The sequence below is a fragment of the Spinacia oleracea genome, chromosome 5, assembly GCF_020520425.1.
Source record: "Spinacia oleracea cultivar Varoflay chromosome 5, BTI_SOV_V1, whole genome shotgun sequence".
Classification (NCBI taxonomy): domain Eukaryota; kingdom Viridiplantae; phylum Streptophyta; class Magnoliopsida; order Caryophyllales; family Amaranthaceae; genus Spinacia; species Spinacia oleracea.
In genome coordinates, this window is record NC_079491.1 from 47870443 (window position 1) to 47895774 (window position 25332).

Consider the following 25332-nt stretch of genomic DNA (forward strand, 5'->3'; position numbering starts at 1 on the left):
CTTAGTCTATTTTAGTTCTCTCTATTTTCTACAAACACTTAGTTTTAATTTTAATCAAAGATTCAAGCTTTATTATTCCATTGTCCTTTAATTCGGTATTATTTCTTGCTCTAATTTAATTCATTGCTTTAATCATGTTTTCCATTATGTTACTTGCGTTGTTATTTATTATCATGAGTGAGTAGTTTAATTTCTAGGGTTTAGGGGATCCATGAATGCATGATTGGGATTATATGTGGACTTGATTATTGATTGATTGATTATAATTTCTATAGCTTATTCTTATTGCTCGTCAATTCTGTTCGGCCGGACTATTTTGATTTGAGTTTGATTAACCTTAGATTATGCGCCGAGAGGTATAAATCTGATGTTTTTGGTCTGTGGCTATTAGATAGGAATTATTTCTAGTACGTAGCGAGAGCCCGCTAGTTGTTCTATCCTAAGGAATTCATAAGATTCGGGAGATGCATGTTTTCCTAGTTATGATTGTTAATTGATTGTTATTGTCCGTTTTCCAATCCCGGTCTGTATTTATGGTGAACCGCTGCCCTAGATTCCCTTAATATTGTTAATTTTTGGCTTGATTATTTGCTTTAGTTTAATACACAAACCAATCCAATTCTTGTTACCAGTAGTCTAGATTTGTCTTTTGATTGTAGAAAGAACACTGTTTCCCCGTGGATACGATCCTGACTTCCCTTTCTACCTAGCTAGTGATTTTAGGTTTATCTTTGATTAGGTGATACAACTTTAGCCTGTCAAATTTTGGCGCCGTTGCCGGGGAAACGGTTTTATTTTCTGTTATTAATTGTTTTTCTAGATTATTGTTTGTTACTTCTCAAGGGACTCCCGTTCCTTGAGACCGGATCTCACGACTGTTTTCTAGTTTTTGCTTGTTTATGCCCAGGACTGTCCATACCAGCGTTCTGACTTCGTTTGATCCTGAACCTGAACGGACCTTTTGTAGACGGCGTAGATTCGTTAAACAGTTGAGAGACTATTCTGACTCTGAATCCGACTATCTGATTAGTAATCTATTCCATACAGATTCAGAGATGGGTGACCAAGCACCACCACCGCCACCCCCACTTGTGCCAAGGCTTACAGACTACTCTAAACCAAGTTTGTCTATGCTCCCCAAGGCAATCATGCCTTCCATTGCGGTCGAGAATTTCAAGATCGAACCCCAGCTGATAAACATGATCGAGAGACACCAATTCGGTGGGGAAAAGGGTGAAGATCCTAATCTCCATATCCAGTCTTTTATTCAGTATTGTGCCACCATTAAGCAGAAGAATTTAACACCGGAGCAGACTATGGAGATACTCTTTCCATTTTCATTGAGTGGGAAGGCAAAGCTATGGATTAATAGTCTCAACCGCGCAACTATGAAAATCACCGATTGGAATTCTTTGGCCCTTGCATTCTATGTTAAATATTTCCCACCTGAGAAGACATCTCGTCTAAGGGGACAGATATTAGGTATCTCTCAACAAGCAGATGAGAGTTTGTTCGAGGTTTGGGAAAGATTCAAGGACTTGCAAAGAGAGTGCCCACACCATGGTTTGGAGGACTGGTTTCTGGTTCAGCAGTTCTATAATGGTCTGGGTAATGAGTCTAGGTGTCTTTTGGATTCAGCTGCCAGTGGGAGATTTATGCAACTGGAGATGCCTAGAGCTTTAGAGGTGATTGAGGAGATAGCCATCCATAGTGCCCAATATGGGAATCCTAGAGGTTTTGCCGATCGTGGTGTTAAGCATGAGATGAACTCTATTGAACAGCTTACTGCTCAGCTAACTGCCCTACATCACAAGCTGGATAATATGCAAAACGCATCTTCCCAAGCCACCCAACAAGCTAGTGTCGCCGCAATGAGTGCTCAGTTGGCCAATGTCTATAATAGTTGTGGGATGCAAGGTCATTATGCACCGGAATGTAGGAGCTCTATTGAACAATGCAATGCATTCCAGGCCTACAAGCAGAACAATCCGTACTCCAACTCATACAATGAGGGGTATAAAAACAACCCCCTATTATCATATAGGAGTACTAATGTTCAGAACCCCCACCAGATTCAACACCCTCCACCACCACAACAACCTTACCAACCACCACCACAGCAGCCCTACCAACCGCTAAGTAACTACAACCCGCAGCCTAGTGGACCACCTAGCTTTCCTCCACAGCCTCAAGCCACACAGCCTGATCCCATGCTTGTTGAGATGCGAAATATGATGTTAGAATTGCGGAAGTCTCTGAGCGAAAAGGATGCCAAAATCGATGCCCTCACTGCTCATAACAAGATCATGGATAAACAGTTGGCACAAATGGCTACTACTCTCGCAGAGAGACCCAAGGGTCAACTCCCTTCACAGCCTGTGACCAGAGAGTCTGTAAATGCTGTCACTTTGCGGAGTGGATATGAGTATGATGGGCCACCTATGACTATAGAGGAAGGGGTTGAAGTATCTGTAAGTGGTGCTGTGCCAAGAGAAAGTGAGAAGGTGGTCAAAGAGAAGGAAGCTGACACAAGGGTTGAGAAGAAAGTTGAGATACAAGTTCCACCTATCAAACTTCCCTTCCGTCATCGTCAGCTAAAGAACAAGCTAGAGAAGCAGTTTGGTAAGTTCTTAGAAGTGGTAAAGAATCTGCAGGTAACGGTCCCTTTCACTAAATTAATTACTCAAGTACCTGCATATGCTAAATACATGAAAGACATCTTGACTAGGAAGAGAGCATTTAGTGAGGTGGAGACTGTTGCATTTACTGAAGAGTGCAGTGCCTTACTACAAAATAAGTCTCCACCCAAGTTGAAGGACCCCGGGAGTTTCTCTATCCCGTGTAATATTGGCAACCTTTTTATTGACAAAGCCTTATGTGATTTAGGTGCCAGTGTTAGTGTCATGCCCTTGTCTGTCTGTACTAAATTGAACATGGGTGATTTAAAAGTTACCAACATAACTCTGCAAATGGCCGATCGATCTGTAAAATACCCCCTAGGTGTTCTAGAAGATGTGCCTGTTAGAGTAGGTAAATTTTTTATCCCTGTTGATTTTGTTGTGTTGGACATGGAAGAGGACAGGCAGATCCCTATTATTTTAGGTCGACCTTTCCTACACACTGCGGGGGCAATCATAGATGTCAAGAATGGCAAGCTGACCTTAAATGTGGGGGATGACAAGGTTACTTTCAATTTAACCCATGTTGCTAAGAGCCCTATGGTAGAGGAGTCATGTTTTGGAGTCAATGTTTCTAATGATTATTTTAATACTAAATTGACTCATACTAACTCCAACAATCCTTCGGAAAAGGAGCATGTTTCAAATTGTTTTGCAGGTGGAGGTAATCGGAGTATGAACTCTTCGGCATGGGTTCGAAGGGAAGCGCGATTTGATGATGCTCAGACCCGAAAGGCCGAAAGTTTGGTGAACGGTGGGCATCGCATTCATGATCGGGGTCGTGGTCTGTCACCCCCCGCGCCACATAGCTCATCCAAGGCAATTGATTTGACACTAGATGGCACCATCTTTGGTGCCCCCATTCGATGAGTTGTCGTGGCTCTCATCCCCTTCCTTTCATTGTCTGTGCATAAACTGAGATTGTGTAATGGGGACATTACACCAATCTAATAGGGGATGAGTACTTAACTATCCATTTATTGCTTTCCGTAGTGTACTTTATGCTTTCGTTTTGTGTGTTTTAGTATAATTTTTTATCAAGTGTGTGATTCAGTGTAGTCCTTGGTATTGGAGAGGCGAGATGAGTGTATTTTACGGTTTTGGTGTTTAATGTTATGCAGGTCTAAGGCCCCAAGCTCGAAAAATTTGAATCAAAGCCAAACGGAGCAGCTTGCATTTCGCCCGACCCGGATCGGGCGAAGAGCGCCCGATCGGGCGCGTGTCGATACAAAGCAAAATTTGGGAAATCGCCCGACCGGGCGAAAGTGGCCCGATCGACACAAAAGGCGAGTGAAATGCCCGATCGGGCGAAATTCCGCCCGATCGGGCGGTTGATGATGACGTCGTAGAAAGGTCAAGGAAGGATTCTGGGCTGAGAAAAGTCAATAAAACAAGGCATTGCATTTCGCCCGATCCGGATCGGGCGAGGTGCGCCCGATCGGGCGCGCACAAATTCAACGAAAAGGTTCGAAATTCGCCCGATCGGGCCATCTGCTGCCCGACCAGGCGATCTGCTGCCCGATCGGGCGATTTGCGAATCAGCGACAAATAAGCCACGGGTTGCTCACTTTCCTCATGATACCCCTTGAGCCAATGAGGACATAGTCTGATTTAGCTTGAGGGGGTGTTTCACTCACTTGTACATATTAGGTATGTTTTTCCTTTTATTTTTGCATTTACTTATTTTTGTGTGTTTATGTTGGTGTGTTTAATGTTTTCTAGAGTAGTTTATTGCTTTGGAAAAAAAAATACAAAAATATGTTCCGATGAATACCCGATGAATACAATATCATGCTTCCCTGTGCCCCTTGAACGAAAATTGTTTTGATTCTTGGTATTTGATGATGGGCAATGTAGATGTGTTAGCCATGATTTGATATTCGATTGCTTTGATGCCTTAACATGAGTCAACTCCGACTAACTATTTGTGGACTTGGTGCTTGACTAGTTGATTTGGTTAGGATGTGTGATAGCTTCCTGGTGTGTCATTGATTTTGAGTATTGTTTTGCAACTATTAGTAGTGTTTTATGACTCATATACATGCACATTGTGGAGGACGAAGGCATTTTTCTATTTAGGTAGCCTTCAGATGAAATTAGATACATTTGTCCCCTCCTTTTCTACCCATGTTGTTGCTTGTGCCCTTTTATTCGGTGACTAGCCATATTACAAGCCCATGAAAAACCCCATTGGTTACTAGTCCCAAGCCTAGCTTAGGGGAGCTAATAGTAGTGAGGTGAGGTAGTTGTAGTGTGCTACATTTTGAGCACAAAGTGGGTATTGAAAATGGAGTTCGTCTTATCATGTTTGTTGTTGAAAATAAGTTGAAAATGAAAAGAGATGAAAGAACAAAACAAATGTGAAGGTTGCTAAAAAAGATAGAAAAAAAAGAGAGATTGAAAAAGAAAAGAAAGAGAAAAATCTATTACTCTCATAAAAAGTTCAAAGTGTTGTTTCAATCAAGTTCTGCAAATTCATATCCTTATTAGTGATTGGTTACAATTGTGAAAAAAGGCAAGAAAGTATGGTGTTGGCTATTTGTTGTTTTGTCATGTGTTGAGTGGGAGATTATGGTCATTATGTTGATTGATCACGGTTGTTTTTAGGATTTATGCTCCCCAAAGCCAAGGCTTTAAAGCTCACATTATACCCAAATTTACCGCACCCTTACCTAAGCCTAACATTACAAGCTTTGAAGACCTTCCGACCTTTGTGCATAGAGTCGTACTTATGTGAAAATAGTTGTTTATCAATACAAGTTATGACATGACACATTTCAAGTCGACTACTAGGTTGAGTGTATGTTTTTCTAGACACACGAGTGTTGTGAGTTTGGGAGGGAATTGTTCACTTATATGTTGGGAGGAGAGCGAACGGGTACATCTTTTACCCGCCACATAAATGAGTGATGAGTGTGTGAGCACTAGTCTTGAATTCCATTGTACACTTGTGGTTCTCTTTGCGTGACGATTGTTAGGGAGGATTTGTGGTTGGGTGGATTTGATTGGTTGACATTGATGCATGCTCGTTAGATTTTGCCTTGAATTATGTTTTTCATTTTGAAATATGGTGGGGGTGAAGTTGGTCTTGTATTCATCGATGATTTTCTTGCTTAGGGACAAGCAAGGATCTAGCTTGGGGGAGTTTGATATGTGTGTTTTATATAGAGTTTTTACCCCCGTCCCTTAGTACTTTTTGATCTCAAATGAGCTCTTCGGAGCGATTTTTAGTACTAATGTGCTCCTTGTAGTGTGTTTGTAGTTTCAGGTTCATCATTGTAGAAATTAGCATATTTTTGTGCATTTCCTACTCATTTGAATCAATACAAGATATTATGTACTTTCGAGAGCACAAACATTAAGTTTGAAGAGTTTTGAAGCAAAGCGAATAACGAAGGAAGTACAAAAATGACTATAGTCCACTATTTTAAGCATAACTCAAGTTCTACAACTTCAAATGATGTAATTTCAATTGGGTTGGATTCTAAACTTCAATAGCTTTCCAACAAGTGGTCACTCGCCTAATTCCGACGAATAACGAAGGAGATATGACGTTTTGAAGATAGAGGATCGTGCAGTTTTAACACGCGCCCGATCGGGCCGACTATCGAGCACATCCGCGGGTTTTTATTTCGCCAACCTCCAGCGTATTTCGCGAGTTTTTATTTCCGATTTTGGGCTCTATTTTGGGCAAGCTATAAATACTAGCCCCTTATATTTTTAGTGACATCTTTTATCTAGTTTTCTAATTACTTAGTCTATTTTAGTTCTCTCTATTTTCTCCAAACACTTAGTTTTAATTTTAATCAAAGATTCAAGCTTTATTATTCCATTGTCCTTTAATTCGGTATTATTTCTTGCTCTAATTTAATTCATTGCTTTAATCATGTTTTCCATTATGTTACTTGCGTTGTTATTTATTATCATGAGTGAGTAGTTTAATTTCTAGGGTTTAGGGGATCCATGAATGCATGATTGGGATTATATGTGGACTTGATTATTGATTGATTGATTATAATTTCTATAGCTTATTCTTATTGCTCGTCAATTCTGTTCGGCCGGACTATTTTGATTTGAGTTTGATTAACCTTAGATTATGCGCCGAGAGGTATAAATCTGATGTTTTTGGTCTGTGGCTATTAGATAGGAATTATTTCTAGTACGTAGCGAGAGCCCGCTAGTTGTTCTATCCTAAGGAATTCATAAGATTCGAGAGATGCATGTTTTCCTAGTTATGATTGTTAATTGATCACTAGTAGAAAAAACCCCTGTTGCAGCCCCCTTGTTGCAGCGTACATGTATTAATACGCTTCAACAACCAGTAGGTCAACGCGGGTCAAACCCTGTAAAGGGTTATTGCAGCGTACAAAATAAATTGACCGCTACAAAAGAGTTTTTTGCAGCGTACAGAGTAAAAGCCCCCTGCAATAACCCTTATATTTTGCAGCGTACAGGTAAAAGCCCCCTGCAATAACATGTAAAATTTTTTTCGCATCAAAGTTAATTAAAACATTTCGTCATAAAACCTCTGGACCAAATTCGAGCACTCAACTCCCTCTTCTTCCCTCAGCTTTCCCTGCGTGAAGCCATTTCATCGTCCGTCGCCGGTGGTACTTACAGAGTGAAGATGAACCTCTCACTTCCTCCCACTCTCTCTCCTCCCTAAAACCCCTCTTAAACCCCCAATTTCCATTTTCCACAACCCTAACTCCATAACCCTAATTTCCACCCCTTCTCTCAATTCCCCCCAAATCCTACGCTTGTGATGTATTCCCGCCGCCTGTAGATCTTGTTTTGCCGCCGGAATGTAGATCTTGTTTTGCCGCCGGAATCGGTTATGAAAGAAACGAGTACTTCACCGCCGCCTGTAGATCCTGTTTTGCCGCCGGAATGTGAGATTTATGCGGTGGCGGAGAGGATGTGGATTCCGTTAAGCCCGAGGAAGTGGCTGCAGCTGCCACCGCTGCTCCTACTGCCCCAGTTTCCTCACCGCCGATCCCTGATGGTATGTTTTCTTCTTGCTTAGTGTTTCTTTTTGGTTGTTGGAGAAATTGAACTTCAAGAATTTGAATTTATTATTTTGATAAAAGGGAATTCGCCGGTTGTGGTGGAACAAACGAGGAGTTTGTTTTCGCCAATGAGAATTTACCAGAAACAAAGCATGGGTTTAGAGACATCGACAACTCCTTGGCTTAGGCTCTTGTCACAGTATGCACAGGTGAATTTTAATCTATTCTATGAAATTTTGATATTGGTTCTTGGTTTATTCCCGGAAATCGAAATTAAGAATGATTATTATTGCAATGCAGAATCAAACTTTACCTATATCAGTGCCCGTTTTCTCAGTTAGTTCAAACAGACAATGTAATCTCATTTTGAGAGATCAAACGGCGAGTGGGATCCTTTGCCGGATAAAAAATACTAAGGTATTTATTATTATTAGCAAGTATGGGTTTATTTGATTAAATTTAGATGATATTCGCATTCCGTGCTACCCTGGCATTGATGCTGCGAAACCACCAGCAAAGTGTCTTCTTTTGTGTTTTGGAAATGAAGTCTCTCTGATGTATTTGCAGTATGAATAATCATTGTTTGCTGTTATTATCAGCGTGAAGGCTGCATGATTGATGTTCTTGAAAGCACAGGAAGCAAGGGATCTGTGTTTGTAAATGGGATGAGTGTGAAGAAGAACACCAGCCGTCTTTTGCATTCTGGGGATGAAGTAGTTTTCGGAGTGGCAGGAAGTCATGCTTATGTATCCTTTATTTGATTTATTTCTTCTATTGTGTTTGTAGATTTATTGAATTGCATTTTAGGCAGTAAAAGGCGTGTCTTGAATTCCTGATTTATGCAGTCTTCATATTCTTGCTTGTCGTTTGAGTTTTGTTTGAGAGAAGAGGACTCTCAGCAGCCCGGAGCATGAACATAGAAATCAGAAGTGACTATGATCTTCTAGGAAGGAGCATGAACATAGAAACCAGTCAAGTTATAGTCCTCATTTCAAAGTTCAATCAACTTATGATGACTTTAGGGAGTAGAGTTAGGATGGCAGAAATATTAACCTGTGATTATTCAGTTATTAGAGGCTGATTATTCTGTTATACTTGGTGCAGCATGGTGCTGACCCGAATCTTGGTTTACAAGGAGAAAAACCTTTGATTGTGGCTTTATCTTCTGGCAATATACAGATTATCAAATGCTTGCTTAAAGCTGGAGCTGATCCTAATACTACTAATTTTGTGAGTGAAAGATAACACTCACACGCTTTTAAGAGTTTTGGCCTTAAACTCATATTCTTATCTACCTTTCTCTGAGTGAATATGCGTGTGAGTATTCATCTGTTTCATCTACAATCTCCTCCTGTACGATATTCATCAGGGAACCCATTTTGGACTTATTACTGTGTCTTCTATTTCAGTATGATTATACACCTATTGAAATTGCGGTTGTTGAAGGTAATCTTGCAGTTGTAGACACCCTCTTTGATGTTTCTGCTCGTATTCCTCATATTCCGACCTGGAGCATTCATGGAATTCACGAGTATCTCAACTCCGAGGAAGAAAAAACTCAGGTTATTTTCCTACACCTGTTAGCTATTACATGAGCTTAATGTACTGATATTTTTCTGTATGTTGTAACCATTTGTATGGGCATTGGATTTTGATGCAACTGGCCAAATATAATGGCTTACCTAAATAAATTCAGTCTTTAACATCAAACTTCCACATCTTTTTAGGATTACTGACTAAATCTCATGCCGTAGATGGTGTTAGATTTAACATACTCTAGTTTGCTACTTCAAGTATAATTTCTGCTCCGTAGATTCTTTTTCTCGTTCCTCTAGTGAAACTACTGTAATCACTCACTTCATGTGGTCTACTTTGCATATACAGGAGGAGATTGTAGATGAAACAGATGAATATATTGATGTTCATAAGAGGTATTTAGCCATTGACATTGACAAGTTCAGTTGCAATTGACCGATATGGTCACAAAAGAATTGGCACTCACAATTTCACCGACTTCATGCAGAATACGTGTTGCTGCATATTACAGCTGCTACCTTAGTTGCACGTGTTCCATCAATCCGGAGGTTGACTAGCCAAAAAGCTCTTGTAAGTATATTGTTCCTCGTTTATTTCCCCAGTTCTTTCTTGTTAGTTTAGCTTCACGTTTATAATGTGAATCATCTTAGTAGCATAGTTTTTATAATACTGAAATGGTTCTGATACTCTACTGTCTGTCAAGGATATGCATTGTTTCAGAAACTCTAGGATTGTCATAATGGGTTTGAGTGTACATATTGTTGTTCGTGTAGCTAAAAACTTAACAACAGCAAAGCATTTATAATGAGAATGGCAAGATATTCCTTCAAAAAAAAAAAAAAAAGAGAGAATGGCAAGATATAAAAACCAACAAGATTTTGATAAACGTACTAATAATTAGTAATTCATAGTACAACAGACAATTTGGGCTTAAAAGAGAGTATAAACTACTAAGGCTAATATGGGCTCACCAATACAAGATTTAATTGTTCAAAAACAAATACAAACTCACATTTTCTGATATGATTTAAGTACTTCGACATAACTAAATTAATAGGATATACTTTTTCTAAATAACAACAAATAACTAACCCTTGACTCTAACAACTTGAACTACTATAACCATCAACACCACATATAAAATTCCACCAAAAACTTTGTATAGTTTGATTCTTATTACACGACTAATATGCATAGTTTTAAGTTTCTAAAACTCATTCGAACCTATTTATGCACATTTATGGCTCGTTGGGTCGTTATAGGTCATATATAGAGCTAAAATGACATTTTCGCTCCCAACTTTGAACTAAAGAACCTAAACACTCATTTTAATCCTATTACATGACTAATATGCATAGTATTAAGTTTCTAAATCTCATTCGAACCTATTTATGCACATTTAAGGTTCGTTGGGTTGTTATAGGTCATATATAGAGCTAAAATGACATTTTCGCTCCCAACTTTGAACTAAAGAACCTAAGGACTCATTTGATTCTTATTACATGACTAATGTTAATTGACTATTGTTATAGGAACTAATTGATTCGTATTCTAGACTATTAATACATTGTCATTAGTTGCTTGAATGTTAAAATGTGATATTTCATTTGCATTTAATCGATCTAATGCTCCATCAAATTTTTGTTTTTGTAAGGTCTATACTCCGAGGACTGCGCCTTATGCTAGTGAGGAAATTGATGTGGTTCGTGAGAAATGGGCGAAGTTTTTTACCACCAAGTATTTATTATTGACCTGAGGGCGCTTGATCGTGTTGGTTTAGATGTTATAGAACAATCTTTTATGTTAAAATGTATGCGTACGTTGAAATTGGAACGTAAATATATTTAAATGTATCGGTATGTGCACTTTTGGTTTTGGGATATATACAAAACTCCAGTTGTTGTTTTTATATTTGTTATACAGGTTGCGTTATTCTATTATTGTTTTGACAGGTTTCTATATTTGGTGCAAGGCACTCTAGGTATCCCTAAACAAAATTAGAATTTTCCCGCCAAAAGTGCTTTGTTGCAGCGTACATATATGTTGTACGCTGCAACAAGTGCCAAAAAATTGGCAAAAATTCAGACTTGTTGCAGCGTACAAATAAATGTACGCTGCAAAAAGTTGAGTCTTTTGCAGCGTACATATATATGTACGCTGCAACAAGTCCAAATTTTTGCCAATTTTTTGGCACTTGTTGCAGCGTACATACATATGTACGCTGCAAAAAACACCTTTTAGCAGCGAACATTGTACGCTGCAACAAGTTCAGACTTGTTGCAGGCCCCCCAGTTGCAGCATACGATGTACGCTGCAACAGGGGTCTAAAAGCCCGCTGCAATAAGGGTTTTTTCTACTAGTGGATTGTTATTGTCCGTTTTCCAATCCCGGTCTGTATTTATGGTGAACCGCTGCCCTAGATTCCCTTAATATTGTTAATTTTTGGCTTGATTATTTGCTTTAGTTTAATACACAAACCAATCCAATTCTTGTTACCAGTAGTCTAGATTTGTCTTTTGATTGTGGAAAGAACACTGTTTCCCCGTGGATACGATCCTGACTTCCCTTTCTACCTAGCTAGTGATTTTAGGTTTATCTTTGATTAGATGATACGACTTTAGCCTGTCACCCCCCAAGCTAAATACATGCATACCATCACAATAGAAGATGGGGGTGAAGTGGAGTGAACCCTAAGAGGTACTTGGGCCTTTCCCTTTACCCTTTTGATCATGAATCCTCCAATATTCATCCCTTTCACGACGATGAGTACGAGCTTGTTCGTTGGTGAAAGGGGTGAAATTGTAGGTGGGGTCCACATCGGGACCCGAAACATCGGTATACGGAGGCCAAGCAAATTCGGGCATAAGGGGGTAATTGCCTTGAGGAGGCTCTCCTCGAGGACCATCCCAACCTCCAACATATCCCGCGGGCCACTCGGTAAACCCCTCGGGCCAACCACTAGGCCGATCAACCGGCGAAGGTGTGGGAGACATCGGATCACCACGATAGTCACTCACACCCATTTTGGAGGAATCATAGGGCAGGTAAGAGGGGGGGTGACACCGGGTTGGGAAGGCCCCGTCCAATACGAGTAAGTGGGAGTACGATCATCATTCCAACAAGGGACGGGCCCTTGTTGGGGTGGATGATAAGGATAGTTGACATAGGGTTCAAAGTCCCCTTTGTCAACGTGATAATCGTACACCCGCCTACCGTAGTAGGACGAGTCAAAATCGGGATGAGAATCCACCATGCAGATCTCTTGAGGAGCAAGAGAAGCCAAGGTACGAGCTTGGTCCTCTTGCCCTTGCAAGATGGCCGCAAGGGTGGATTGAAAACTAGTCAAATCAAAAGGAGGAGAAGAAGAGGACGTACCACCCTCATGAGGGGAAGGCTCCATGGCCGGTGTAGGAGGCCGAGGAGGAGGAGGCAAAGGACCACGAGCGGAAGGGTCGAGGTGGCACTAGTAGAAAAAACCCTTATTGCAGCGGGCTTTTAGACCCCTGTTGCAGCGTACATCGTATGCTGCAACTGGGGGGCCTGCAACAAGTCTGAACTTGTTGCAGCGTACATGTTCGCTGCAAAAAGTGATTTGTTGCAGCGGGCTTTTAGATGTACGCTGCAACAAGTGCCAAAAAATTGGCAAAATTTTGGACTTGTTGCAGCGTACATATAAAAGCCCGCTGCAACAGACCCAACTTTTTGCAGCGTACATTTATTTGTACGCTGCAACAAGTCTGAATTACTCAATTTTTTGCAGCGTACATTTATTTGTACGCTGCAACAAGTCTGAATTTTTGCGAAATTTTTTTCCCTTGTTGCAGCGTACAACATATATGTACGCTGCAAAAAAGCACTTTTGGCGGGAAAATTCTAATTTTGTTTAGGGATACCTAGAGTGCCTTGCACCAAATATAGAAACCTGTCAAAACAATAATAGAATAACGCAACCTGTATAACAAATATAAAAACAACAACTGGAGTTTTGTATATATCCCAAAACCAAAAGTGCACATACCGATACATTTAAATACATTTACGTTCCAATTTCAAAGTACGCATACATTTTAACATAAAAGATTGTTCTATAACATCTAAACCAACACGATCAAGCGCCATCAGGTCAATAATAAATACTTGGTGGTAAAAAACTTCGCCCATTGCTCACGAACCACATCAATTTCCTCACTAGCATAAGGCGCAGTCCTCGGAGTATAGACCTTACAAAAACAAAAAATTGATGGAGCATATATTAGATCGATTAAATGCAAATGAAATGTCACATTTTAACATTCAAGCAACTAATGACAATGTATTAATAGTCTAGAATACGAATCAATTAGTTACTTAATTACCTCATCTAGCCGGCCTTCATAGTCATGTTGTAACGTGACTATCTCTAACATGAACTTCATAACGTAATAGCCACACTCAGTTCCGCCGATTTGTTGAGCACACTGATTAAGAAACATAATACTTTATCTTGCAAGGCCAATAATTAATAAAAACAAAGCAAAAAGCTAATTAAGAAACATGTTATACCTCTATATGAATGGGTTTACACGACTTAAAACTCGTTTTATTCGGACAATGCCCACCATTGCACTTGTACACTTGGTATGCCCTAGAAAATTAACGAAACATGGGTACTCATGAATATGATTTTGGCTTAGGTTTCTTAAAGACTAATGTAATTTGTAAGCAAAAGAACTTACAAACTCAAGATTCCCCATGCATAATCTGTTCGACGTGGATCTCTAGCAGAATCTTGTTTGTTTGATTTTTTGGCTTCTTTTCCTTCATAGTTATCCATCGGCGCACCAACTTGCTCTTGAAACAACTAAATCGTTTCGCCACACAAGAATGAAAATATTTCTCCCTCGAATGATTAGAATCATCAGTAATGTGGAACATAAGCTGTTAATAATTAAAAAAAGTTAGATTATAAAAATAGTATTTAAATCAAATTAAATAATCCCTAAAATATACAAATCAAGTTAATATCCAATGCTTACCTTAGTCTCCTCCCAAAACCCCTTCTTGATTTGCTCATCTACCTTTGGATATAATGGGACGTTAATATTAATTCTAGTAGCACAACTCCCAACTTGCTTCCCGTATTCATGAGACCATTGTCCATCGGGGACATTATATACATTATACTCAAGGAACATAGGCTTAGCGACTTTAACACCTTTTGACGGACCACGGCCTTTAATGGTCTTTGTAATCGTACTAACATCTTGTGATTCGTCACGCGTTGTGGGAGTCTTGCCACCTTCTGATTCATGCCTAACAACAATTTGGTTTTCATTCATCGTACCTATGTTGTTCCTGCATCAAGTAAAACATACAGAAGAGTGGTTACAAAATGTGCGCACAGCAGCAAATCAGTGCTCTAGCATACAGAAGGATATCAGATCAGTGCAGATATCACAGATCAGATCAGCACTGATCAGTGCAGATCAGATCAGCACTGATCTGCACTGATCAGATCAGCACAGATCAGCACAGATCAGTGCTGATCAGATCTGCACTGATCAGTGCTGATCTGATCTGTGATATCTGCACTTCTCTGTTCTGCACTGATCTGATCAGCACTGATCTGTGCTGATCTGATCTGCACTGATCAGTGCAGATCAGATCAGCACAGATCAGTGCTGATCAGATCAGCACAGATCAGTGCAGAACAGATCAGCACAGATCAGTGCAGAACAGATCAGCACAGATCAGTGCTGATCTGATCTGCACAGATCAGTGCAGAACAGATCAGCACAGATCAGTGCAGAACAGATCAGCACAAATCAGTGCTGATCTGATCTGCACTGATCTGTGCTGACCTGATCTGCAATGTTCCCCCCTTGTTGATTTTGTTCGAATTATAACAATATGACTGTTGCATCTGCAGCTTGAGACAGGTAGTCAGGTAAGTCCATTTTTTTAAAGTGAAACCATAGAGGAACAATTGACACTATTTTAACCAAATATTTGGTTAATAAAATTTCATCAAGGATTTGCAGATGCTAGTTTTATGGCAGTCAGAAGAGATAAATCAAGGTCAATTTTGAAACAACAGCAACTAACAGTACCACTCCCCACCAATTTTAAGTCTCTAGTTTGTGCAAAGGGGATCATGCAAAAGAGATGGCACTAATTGAAGAATGAACGAGAAATTTAAGTGTAAATATGTCAAAGCTCAACATAATGGAAAATCAATAAGAACAGCATAGAGAGAAAGAAATTTAGGGGCTGTTTGGTTCCCCAGACTTCCCCCTGGACTTGGATTCCCCCAAATTTCTATCAGTCTCTCATTGGTCAATGACTCAATGGTCACCACCATCATCCCAAATCAATCCACCCCACCCCACCATCACCTCACCACCACTATCACCGTCACCTCACTAGTCACCACTAAAGCAACTCTCACTTCCACCCACCATGGATACATCACCAGAAAAACCAACCTTCACATCCCTTCCTTGATCCATTTCACCCCTTTTCCCTCTTTTTATTCCTCTCCGCTTTTTGTTAGGGACCAAAACATCGCTTTACAATGTAATTGAACAATTGATAGAATACTAAGTTGACACATGCTCCGGCCTTCAAAGAATCAAATCATATCAAAGAATTTGAACTCTATAGCAGCAACAAGCCAACAAGCATGAAAAATTATATATGTGGAATGCACTGATCTGTGCAGATCTGATCAGCATAGATCAGTGCTGATCAGATCAGCACTGATCTGTGCTGATCTGTTCTGCACTGATCTGTGCTGATCTGATCTGCACAAATCAGTGCAGATCAGATCAGCACTGATCTGTGCTGATCTGTTCTGCACTGATCAGATCTGCAGAACAGATCAGCACAGATCAGTGCTGATCTGATCTGCACTGATCTGTGCAGATCAGATCAGCACAGATCAGTGCAGAACAGATCAACACAGATCAGTGCTACCCTCATCTGATCTGCATTGATCTGTGCTGATCTGATCTGCAATGTTCTTTGTCATTCTTGGTGTGTTTGTTGAGGCAATATGAGAATGCAGGGCAGCTAACTCATTCTATAAACAAGTTCTATTAATCTAGTATAGTACGGAGTAGTATGTAAGTTAGATCGTAAAATGAAATTATGTAATTGAGTTTCACTTAAACTCAAGCAACAATGATTAAGAAACTTAATGAGGAAATCTGACAATCTCACTTCTCTTATATCATGAAATCATATACTCATATGAGATAAGTCTAGAAAACACCACTTATGCTAAAATGAGGCATTTTCGCTCCCAGCTATGAACTAACGAACATAAGGACTCATTTTAACCTTTTAAATGATTAATATGATTAATTTTAACTTTCCAAGACTCGATCCGATCTATTTATTCACATTAGAGACTTGTTTGGTCGTTGTGGTTCATATTTATGATAAAATGAGGCATTTTTGCTCCCAACTATGAACTAAAGAACCTAAGAACTCATTTTTAGGCTAATATGACACTTTCGCTCCCAACTTTGAACTAACAAACCTAAACACTCATTTTAATCCTTTTAAATGATTAATATGATTAGTTTTAACTTTCCTAGACTCAATCCAATCAATTTATGCCATTTGAGACTTGTTTGGTCGTTATGGTTCATATTTATGCTAAAATAAGACATTTTCGCTCCCAACTTTGAACTAACAAACCTAAACACTCATTTTAATCCTATTACATGACTAATATGCATAGTTTTAAGTTTCTAAAACTCATTCCAACCTATTTATGCACATTTAAGGCTCGTTGGGTCGTTATAGGTCATATATAGAGCTAAAATGACATTTCCGCTCCCAACTTTGAACTAAAGAACCTAAACACTCATTTTAATCCTATTACATGACTAATATGCATAGTTTTAAGTTTCTAAAACTCATTCCAACCTATTTATGCACATTTAAGGCTCGTTGGGTCGTTAAAGGTCATATATAGAGCTAAAATGACATTTCCGCTCCCAACTTTGAACTAAAGAACCTAAACACTCATTTTAATCCTATTACATGACTAATATGCATAGTTTTAAGTTTCTAAAACTCATTCCAACCTATTTATGCACATTTAAGGCTCGTTGGGTCGTTAAAGGTCATATATAGAGCTAAAATGACATTTCCGCTCCCAACTTTGAACTAAAGAACCTAAACACTCATTTTAATCCTATTACATGACTAATATGCATAGTTTTAAGTTTCTAAAACTCATTCCAACCTATTTATGCACATTTAAGGCTCGTTGGGTCGTTAAAGGTCATATATAGAGCTAAAATGACATTTTCGCTCCCAACTTTGAACTAAAGAACCTAAACACTCATTTTAATCCTATTACATGACTAATATGCATAGTTTTAAGTTTCTAAAACTCATTCCAACCTATTTATGCACATTTATGGCTCGTTGGGTCGTTATAGGTCATATATAGAGCTAAAATGACATTTTCGCTCCCAACTTTGAACTAAAGAACCTAATGACTCATTTTATTCTTATTACATGACTAATATGCATAGTTTTAAGTTTCTAAAACTCATTCGAACCTATTCATGCACATTTATGGCTCGTTGGGTCGTTATATGTCATATATAGAGCTAAAATGACATTTCCGCTCCCAACTTTGAACTAAAGAACCTAAACACTCATTTTAATCCTTTTAAATGATTAATATGATTAGTTTTAACTTACCTAGACTCAATTCAATCAATTTATGCCATTTGAGACTTGTTTGGTAGTTATGGTTCATATTTATGCTAATTTAGTCAACTAAGGTCAATTTAGGTCAGTTTATTCAACTAAGGTCAATTTAAGCCCGCTCGTTTTGATTTAGGTCATTCTAGCTCAAGATTAGGAGACATGTTAATTAGCGCAACACTAGGAGAAAACGCACAACTCACCAAAAGTAAATACGTGCTTTATTTTCCGATTCTGAGAACTTCTGAAAAGACACAAATCACCGAAAGCTTCTGAAAATTTCTGACTCGGGGATCTCAAGTCATCTGCACAGAAAGTTAGAAAACTTTGGTCAGGAACAAAAGTAAGATGTGGAAGTACAGTAAGAATTAAAGAAAGCTAGAAAAGTATAATCATGAACACAATGGAAGTATAAAATAAGAATTAAAGATGTGGAAGTACAAACTACACCTTCCTAAATGCTAGAAAAGATACATTTAATCTGATATTCAGTTAGCTAGAATTACCTATTCCCAGAAGCCAACTCATCTTATTCATTTACGGTTTACAACCCAAATTCCTTCCCTATGATCTGTGCGCATATGATTAGTATTATTTGCATCTTCCTCCTCCGGTAACGGTTGAACAGCCGTTGGTAACAGGGGTGTTTCATCGTACTTGTCATACTCATCTTCATCCACAACATCATCAATACCCAGAATATTTCTCTTGCCTTGGGCAACTGCACGCCATATAGGATCAACATTGTCTACCACATAGAAAATTTGCTTAGCTTGTGATGCTAGAATGAATGGCTCGTCACTATCACTTAATCGATCAAAGTTAACCAATGTTAAACCAGGAAAAATTTCATCTTGTTTCACCCCATTATGGTTGTTGGCCCACTTGCACCGGAATACAGGGATCGTAAATTTGTTGTAATCAAGCTCCCATATTTCTTCGATAACACCATAATATGATTGTGTCGCATCAACCGGTCTTCTATCCTTGGCGCTTGCATAGACCCTAGATGCTGCAACATGCTTCACTCCACTATTCTGCACCACACTCTTTTCATCTTGTCTTCTAGTGTAGAATGTGAACCCATTGATATCATACCCTTCATAAGACAGAACACATAGTCGAGGACCTCGAGCTAACCACTGGACCATTTCAGAAACATCTAGATTTTTTTTCATTTCCTCGGCTACTTCCTTCTTAAACCAATCAACAAATGTGCGATTATGTTCTTGCATCAACGCTCTTTCCTTCAACTTAGGATTCTTTTGTTGCAATTCTAGCAAATGCTTATCTATGTAAGGATTGACCTCGGTAAGATGCTGCAACACACAAAGATGTGCCTTATTCTTCCTTTCAGATGGAGGCGAGATCACATTTTTACCAATTACCCCATGCCCTTCAAGCCTCCCTGCATGACGAGATTTTGGAAGACCTATTTGCTCAAGCCTTGTTAAGAATTCAGCTACATATTGAGATATCTCTTCCTCAAGGACTCCCCGAATGATACTACCCTCCGGCCTTGCCCGATTCTTTGTTTTGTCCTTTAAATGCCCAAAAAATCTCTCAAAAGGATACATCCATCTTAAGAACACCGGACCACATAACTTGATTTCTCGAACTAAATGGACAATTAAGTGCACCATAATATCAAAGAAAGATGGTGGAAAGTACATTTCAAATCGACACAAAGTTTCAACAATATCATTGTGCAAAGAATCTAATTTCTCCGGATCAATCACTTTAGCACATATAGAATTGAAAAACACACAAAGTTTTGTTATAACATGTCTCACGTGTTTCGGCAATATCCCACGAAGTGCAATTGGCAAAAACACATTAATCATTACATGGCAATCATGAGACTTCATACCAACCAACCTAAGGTCCGAGAGAGATACTAGGCGCTTTACATTCGACGAATATCCCGAGGGAACCTTAATTCCATGTAAGCACTCACAAAACTGCTTCTTCTCCTTTCTTGACATTGTGTAACACGCTGGAGGCAGATAAGTCTTAGTACCACCCGCACCAGATTTTTCAACAGGCCACAAATCTGGTCGAATATTCCTCTTTTTCATATCTTTCCGCACATTCTCATTGTCCTTAGTCTTTCCAGGCATGTTTAGCAAAGTCCCAATGATAGCATCGCACACATTTTTCTCAATGTGCATTACATCGAGACAATGCCTAACCGACAAATCTCTCCAGTAGGGAAGATCCCATAATGGAGATACTTTCTTCCACAAAACACCCTTTTTAGACTTGGACTTGTAGCACTTGCCGTATTTGGTTTCAACATTTTTTATTCGTTCATAAACCTGTGATCCTGTCAAAGGCGTACGAGCTACTCTTTCCTCGGTGAACCCATTGAATTCTTTCTTCTTCTTACGATAAGGGTGATATCGACTGAGGTGCTTCCTGAAATCTGGGTAAACATTTTTCTTGAAATTATGCAACCATGTGGGCTTCATGTCCTCTTCACATATAGGGCATGCTTGTTCTCCTTTGGTTTTGTATCCAGACAAGTTTCCATATGCCGGAAAATCATTTATGGTACAAAAAACCATAGCTCGCAATGTAAAGCTTGAATTGGTGTGTGCATCGAACATTGAAACACCTTCATTCCACAATAATTTCAAATCATCTATGAGTGGAGCCAGGTACACATCTATGTCATTTCCAGGTTGCTTAGGCCCTGAGATGAGGAGTGATAACATGATATGCTTCCGCTTCATACACAGCCATGGAGGAAGATTATAAATTGCTAGAAGAACCGGCCATGTGCTATGTTGACTGCTTAGAGTTCCATATGGATTCACACCATCTGCACATAAAGCAAGCCTTAGATTTCTAACCTCCTTACCAAATTCAGGATATTTCTTATCAATATTTCTCCATTGAACAGAATCTGCAGGATGTCGAAGGAGTCCATCTTTCTTCCTCACTTCCGCATGCCACCTTAAGTTTTTTGCTTGTTTCTTCAATGAAAACATACGCTCAAACCTAGGTATGATTGGAAGATACCACAAAGACTTAGCAGGCGGGCCCCTCTTAGCTGAATTTGCCCCTTTGCGTTTGTAACGAGATGCGCCGCATGTTGGACACTCATCCAAATGTTCATGCTCTTTTCTGTAAAGGATACAATCATTTGGGCAAGCATCTATCTTGTCGACCTCTAAGCCTAAGGGACACATCAATTTCCTGGCATAATAGGTAGAGGTGGGGATATCATTCCCTTCCGGCAAAAATTCACCTACCCACTCCAATAAGGTGTCAAAGTGTTCATCTCTCCAACCACCTTTACATTTGAGGTTGTAAAGTATTGACACACATTCCAACTTGCTGAATTTTGTACAACCGGGATACAATGGAGTTTCAGCAGCCTTTGATACTTGTTCGAACATCTGAGGTCGTTCGTCCAAGTGATCTTTCAGCCCATCCATCATCTCATTTATTTCATCATCTTCTTCCTCATCATCATCCGTCTCATTATTCTCATAAATATCATCATCACTCTCATTACTCTGAACATCAAATTCATGGACACTAGAACTTGGACGATCAGGTATTGTTTCACCATGCCAAAACCAAACATGGTAATCTTGCTTAAACCCACGGCGAAATAAATGATCCTCAATTTCATCAATGTCACCTAACCGCTTGATATTGTTACAATCACGGCAGGGACAATAGATTTTTTCGGCTTTTGTACTCCGTTGGTGTGCTAAAGCACATCTAATGAACTCTGCGACCCCACTCAAGTATTCTGCCGTAGTATGGTCACCATACATCCAACGACGACTCATTACTAATAACAACAACAAAAGGTTCCACACATAAACACATATATTAAGAAGTCACAAAATCATTAAGAAGTTCCGCAAATCTTTGGTTACATCATTTAAGTTTATCAATGCTTCACTGAAGTGATATTAGAAGTCCAAAAACAGTCCTAATAAGTAAAACGGAATGGATACTTAAGCATAGAATACTAATGTACACGTTTTATTATTACACTTACTATACTTATCCAAATTTTATTTATCGTAAAAATGATATGCACTTACTGTACTATTGATTTCAACTTTCAAAAGAGGAAAAGAGAAATTTTATGAAGATAATTAGATATATCAATACCTTATGCAATTGTTGAAATTCGAACAAGCACGATGATAGATTATGCTGGCAGTACGATCATCGCCCCTCTCTTCAACCATATGCGTATCTACCCATCTTCACAATTAACTGCAAATAAAAGAAATAATTGAAAAACAGCCAAAAAAATCAAAATAAAAACGAAAATCAAAACGAAAATCAAAACGAAAATCAAAACGAAAATCAAAACGAAAATCAAACGAAAATAGTTCGAGGGCCAAATTCAGATATTTCTCATAGAATGCATGTAACAGGAAATTAACTATCTACCACATCACCACGTAGCAATCACATTATTCAAGTTATTGGCATTAACGCAGCATTCAAGTGCGGAACTAAGTGCTTACGTAACCTCGGGGAAGGAAGAAGGGTAATGCCAGAATAAAATCCTGTAACCTCGGGGAAGGAAGAAGGGAACTAAGGGCCTGATACTACTGATCTAAGTGATGTATTCAACACTTTGAGCATACTTGGAAATTAAAAAAATTAAAAAAAAAAAAGGTAATCCAAAAGCCTCTTGGAAATCAGCAAAATAACATCCAAACAACAGTCTGAAGGGGTGAGTAGCAGTCAGCAACAGCCTTAGGCCATTCCCCATTACTTGGAAACATAGTGGCTGTGTGCTTTTTAAAGAAATAGATCTATACTCGGAAACATAGCAATCCCCATTTACTTCGTTGGGTCGTTAAGTTTCAAAAACGAAAATCAAAACGAAAATCAAAACGAAAATCAAAAACGAAAATCAAAAACAATAATCAAAACGAAAATCAAAAACTAAAATTGAACCCTAATCTGAAAACGAAAATAAAAAACGAAAATAAAAATTGAACACACCATACCACCGGAACCACGACGCCGAGCAACCACCGGAACCACGACGCGACGGGGAGATGCTGAACCACGGAACCAAGACAGCGACGCAGGGCTGAACCACGGAACCACGGAATCAAGACAGCGACGCAGGGCTGAACCACGACGCGACGGGGAGATGAGCAACCAACGGAACCAAGACAGCGACGCAGGGCTGAGCAACTCTTGGGTTCGACGGCGACGCGAGCTGAGTTCGACGGCGACCTTGGATAAGCTTGGAGCTATAGCAGAGAAGGAACAGAGATATGATTGAGCGCGGTTTGTACGTTGCAACTAGGAAAGTAAAAATTTTAATTTGAAACGCGGACTTGTTGCAGCGGGCATTAACATGTACGCTGCAATAACTACGGTTTGTTGCTGCGGGCTTTTATTTTGTACGCTGCAACAAACGCATTTGTTGCGAACAACTAAAATGTACGCTGCGATAACCCTTTAAAGGGTTTGACCCGCGTTGACCGACTGGTTGTTGAAGCGTATTTATACTTGTACGCTGCAACAAGGGGGCTGCAACAGGGGTTTTTTCTACTAGTGTGGTGGTGAAACCGGGATTCCGGGGAATCAAGTATCGGACGCGAGGAGTCCAAGAGGTGAGGGATTGGTCGGGAAGACTACACCAATCAACCGTCTTCACAATCCAAATAAAACGATCCTCGTCGACCGTGTATGAAAGCCATTTGGAATTGTACATTACCTGGATGTTCAAGAACTCGCCACCGGGAACGGGTTGCAAGGAATTGAGATCATTCGCATAGGGTTTGCCCGGAAGAGCTCGAACAAGTAGAGTAAGCATGCCCCCAAGAATGATTTCTCCGCGATTCGAGTGGAAATTCCGCACCTCGATGATCCGGGAAATGAGCAATTGGCCAAAATCTAAGACTCCCTTGTCCTCCTTTGATGCCAACCACATTCCCCCAAGCTCCGTGCCCGACAAGGCACCGGTAGCACCCTTAGAGAAAAGGGCGTAGATGAGGAGGCAGCTCACATAACGGATGGCCAGATGATGGAAAGAAGAAGACTTGGCCGATGCGGAGAGGAACCTCCCTCTCTCTCCGGTTAGTAATCGCCACCAACTATGTTCATCGTAATCTTCCACACATTTGGTCATAGGGTTGGTGATGAGCCCTTTGTCCGAATCGATGGAGAAGATATCATTTATATCTTGGTGGGTCAAAGAGTGGTGATTGCCAAAGATTTGAAAGCTCAACTCAATCACTTCATCCCCATCCTCATCTTGAATAACATTCTTCCTAGCCGAGGCAAGGAACTTCAAGGTTACCCATGTGTATGTTGGCGCGTTGAGTTTCACAAACTCTTCCCAACCGAGCCCCGAGATCAACTTGTTAACCTCCGTTTCAACCCCCAAAGCTTGAACACTCTCCTTATGGTAGAATTCGGTGGGCTTGATGGCCCTCTTAGACAAAGCCTCGAAGTATTCCCAAGATCGTTGATCTTGAAATTCAATCCCATAGGTTTCTAGGTCCGAAGGAGCCGGAGCCTTCCTCTTAGATGAAGAGGTGTTAGGACCCTTCTTTGAACGCTTAGAGGCCATGATGAGCTTAGGCAAAGGAAAATCACAATCAAAGGAAGTAGCAAGGATCAATCCCAAGTAGCCTCAAAAGCTCCAAATGCACCAAAGTTCACAAATTAAAAATTCCTCAAAAACCCTAACTTTTGGGGGTTTTTGCAAAATCTGAAGAAAAAAAATTGGGGGTTTAGGGATTTGGATGATGAAGATTTTGTGAATTTGACGAGTTTAGAGTGAAATTGGGTGAGAAGAAATGAGTAAGAATGATGTAAGAATGTAGTATGAAGGTAGAAGAGAGGAGGTTTTTGTGTTTCAGAGAGAGAGAATGTCGAAAAGAAGAATAGAAAATGAAAGGAAGGGGCTCGCGACTTTGAAATAAGCTGAATCAGGAACTACCATCGCAGGCCTGTGCGATCGAACAGAAATTCTGTGTGATCGCACAGGATGTTGTGCGACCACACAAAAAGTCACTCGACCGCAAAAATTTCTGGCTAGCTACTGATCTCAAAACCACCCTTTGTGCGACCGTGTAACAGAACACGATCGCACAAAGGCACCCCTGTGCGATCGAACAAAAAGTTGTGCGATCGCACAGGACCTGATTCTGTAGAATTTTACAAGCTTTCCACCTAAAACAAAAATAAAGCTAACAAACAATGGTTAGTACACAAAAACAAATTAATTCTAAGAGTTAGACAACCGGGTTGCTTCCCGGGTAGCGCTCGTTTAACGTCATTAGCTTGACGAATCCCCCCCAAAAATCATGGGGGGACAAGAGAAAGTACCAATACACGGGTTGCCTCCTGGTAGCGCTCGTTTAACGTCATTAGCTTGACGAATCCCCCCAAAT

The 25332-nt window shown here is 39.8% G+C and overlaps 1 protein-coding gene, 2 long non-coding RNA genes and 1 other non-coding gene across 4 annotated transcripts; 1 reads left to right on the forward strand and 3 right to left on the reverse strand.

Annotated features, from left to right (window-relative positions):
* Positions 1 to 1460: 1460 nt before the first annotated feature.
* Positions 1461 to 1567, reverse strand: LOC130462183 (small nucleolar RNA R71). Its single transcript, XR_008922314.1, has one exon. It is a non-coding gene; the product is annotated as a small nucleolar RNA R71 (small nucleolar RNA).
* A 5623-nt stretch (positions 1568 to 7190) lies between these two features.
* On the forward strand, positions 7191 to 10950 carry LOC130460966 (uncharacterized). The gene is made up of 9 exons (XM_056828806.1): positions 7191 to 7683; positions 7769 to 7896; positions 7988 to 8104; positions 8287 to 8400; positions 8792 to 8917; positions 9134 to 9249; positions 9572 to 9618; positions 9711 to 9793; positions 10878 to 10950. The coding sequence occupies exons 2-6, from the start codon at positions 7816 to 7818 to the stop codon at positions 9149 to 9151; spliced, it is 456 nt and encodes a 151-aa protein (XP_056684784.1). The 5' UTR covers positions 7191 to 7683; positions 7769 to 7815; the 3' UTR covers positions 9152 to 9249; positions 9572 to 9618; positions 9711 to 9793; positions 10878 to 10950.
* A 2238-nt stretch (positions 10951 to 13188) lies between these two features.
* Positions 13189 to 13977, reverse strand: LOC130462112 (uncharacterized). The gene is made up of 3 exons (XR_008922251.1): positions 13766 to 13977; positions 13579 to 13680; positions 13189 to 13443 (listed from the first exon to the last, which is right to left on the reverse strand). It is a non-coding gene; the product is annotated as an uncharacterized lncRNA (long non-coding RNA).
* A 19-nt stretch (positions 13978 to 13996) lies between these two features.
* Positions 13997 to 18703, reverse strand: LOC130462111 (uncharacterized). Its single transcript, XR_008922250.1, has 4 exons — positions 18439 to 18703; positions 18136 to 18237; positions 14239 to 14557; positions 13997 to 14140 (listed from the first exon to the last, which is right to left on the reverse strand). It is a non-coding gene; the product is annotated as an uncharacterized lncRNA (long non-coding RNA).
* Positions 18704 to 25332: the final 6629 nt, after the last annotated feature.

What these genes read in the sequence shown, in the direction of transcription:
- LOC130460966 (XM_056828806.1), top strand. Translation starts at nt 7,816, where the DNA reads ATGAGAATTTACCAGAAACAAAGCATGGGTTTAGAGACATCGACAACT. An exon ending in GCCGGATAAAAAATACTAAG is followed by an intron (nt 8,105 to 8,286) that starts GTATTTATTATT and finishes TGTTATTATCAG; the next exon opens with CGTGAAGGCTGCATGATTGA. An exon ending in TTTTGCATTCTGGGGATGAA is followed by an intron (nt 8,401 to 8,791) that starts GTAGTTTTCGGA and finishes TACTTGGTGCAG; the next exon opens with CATGGTGCTGACCCGAATCT.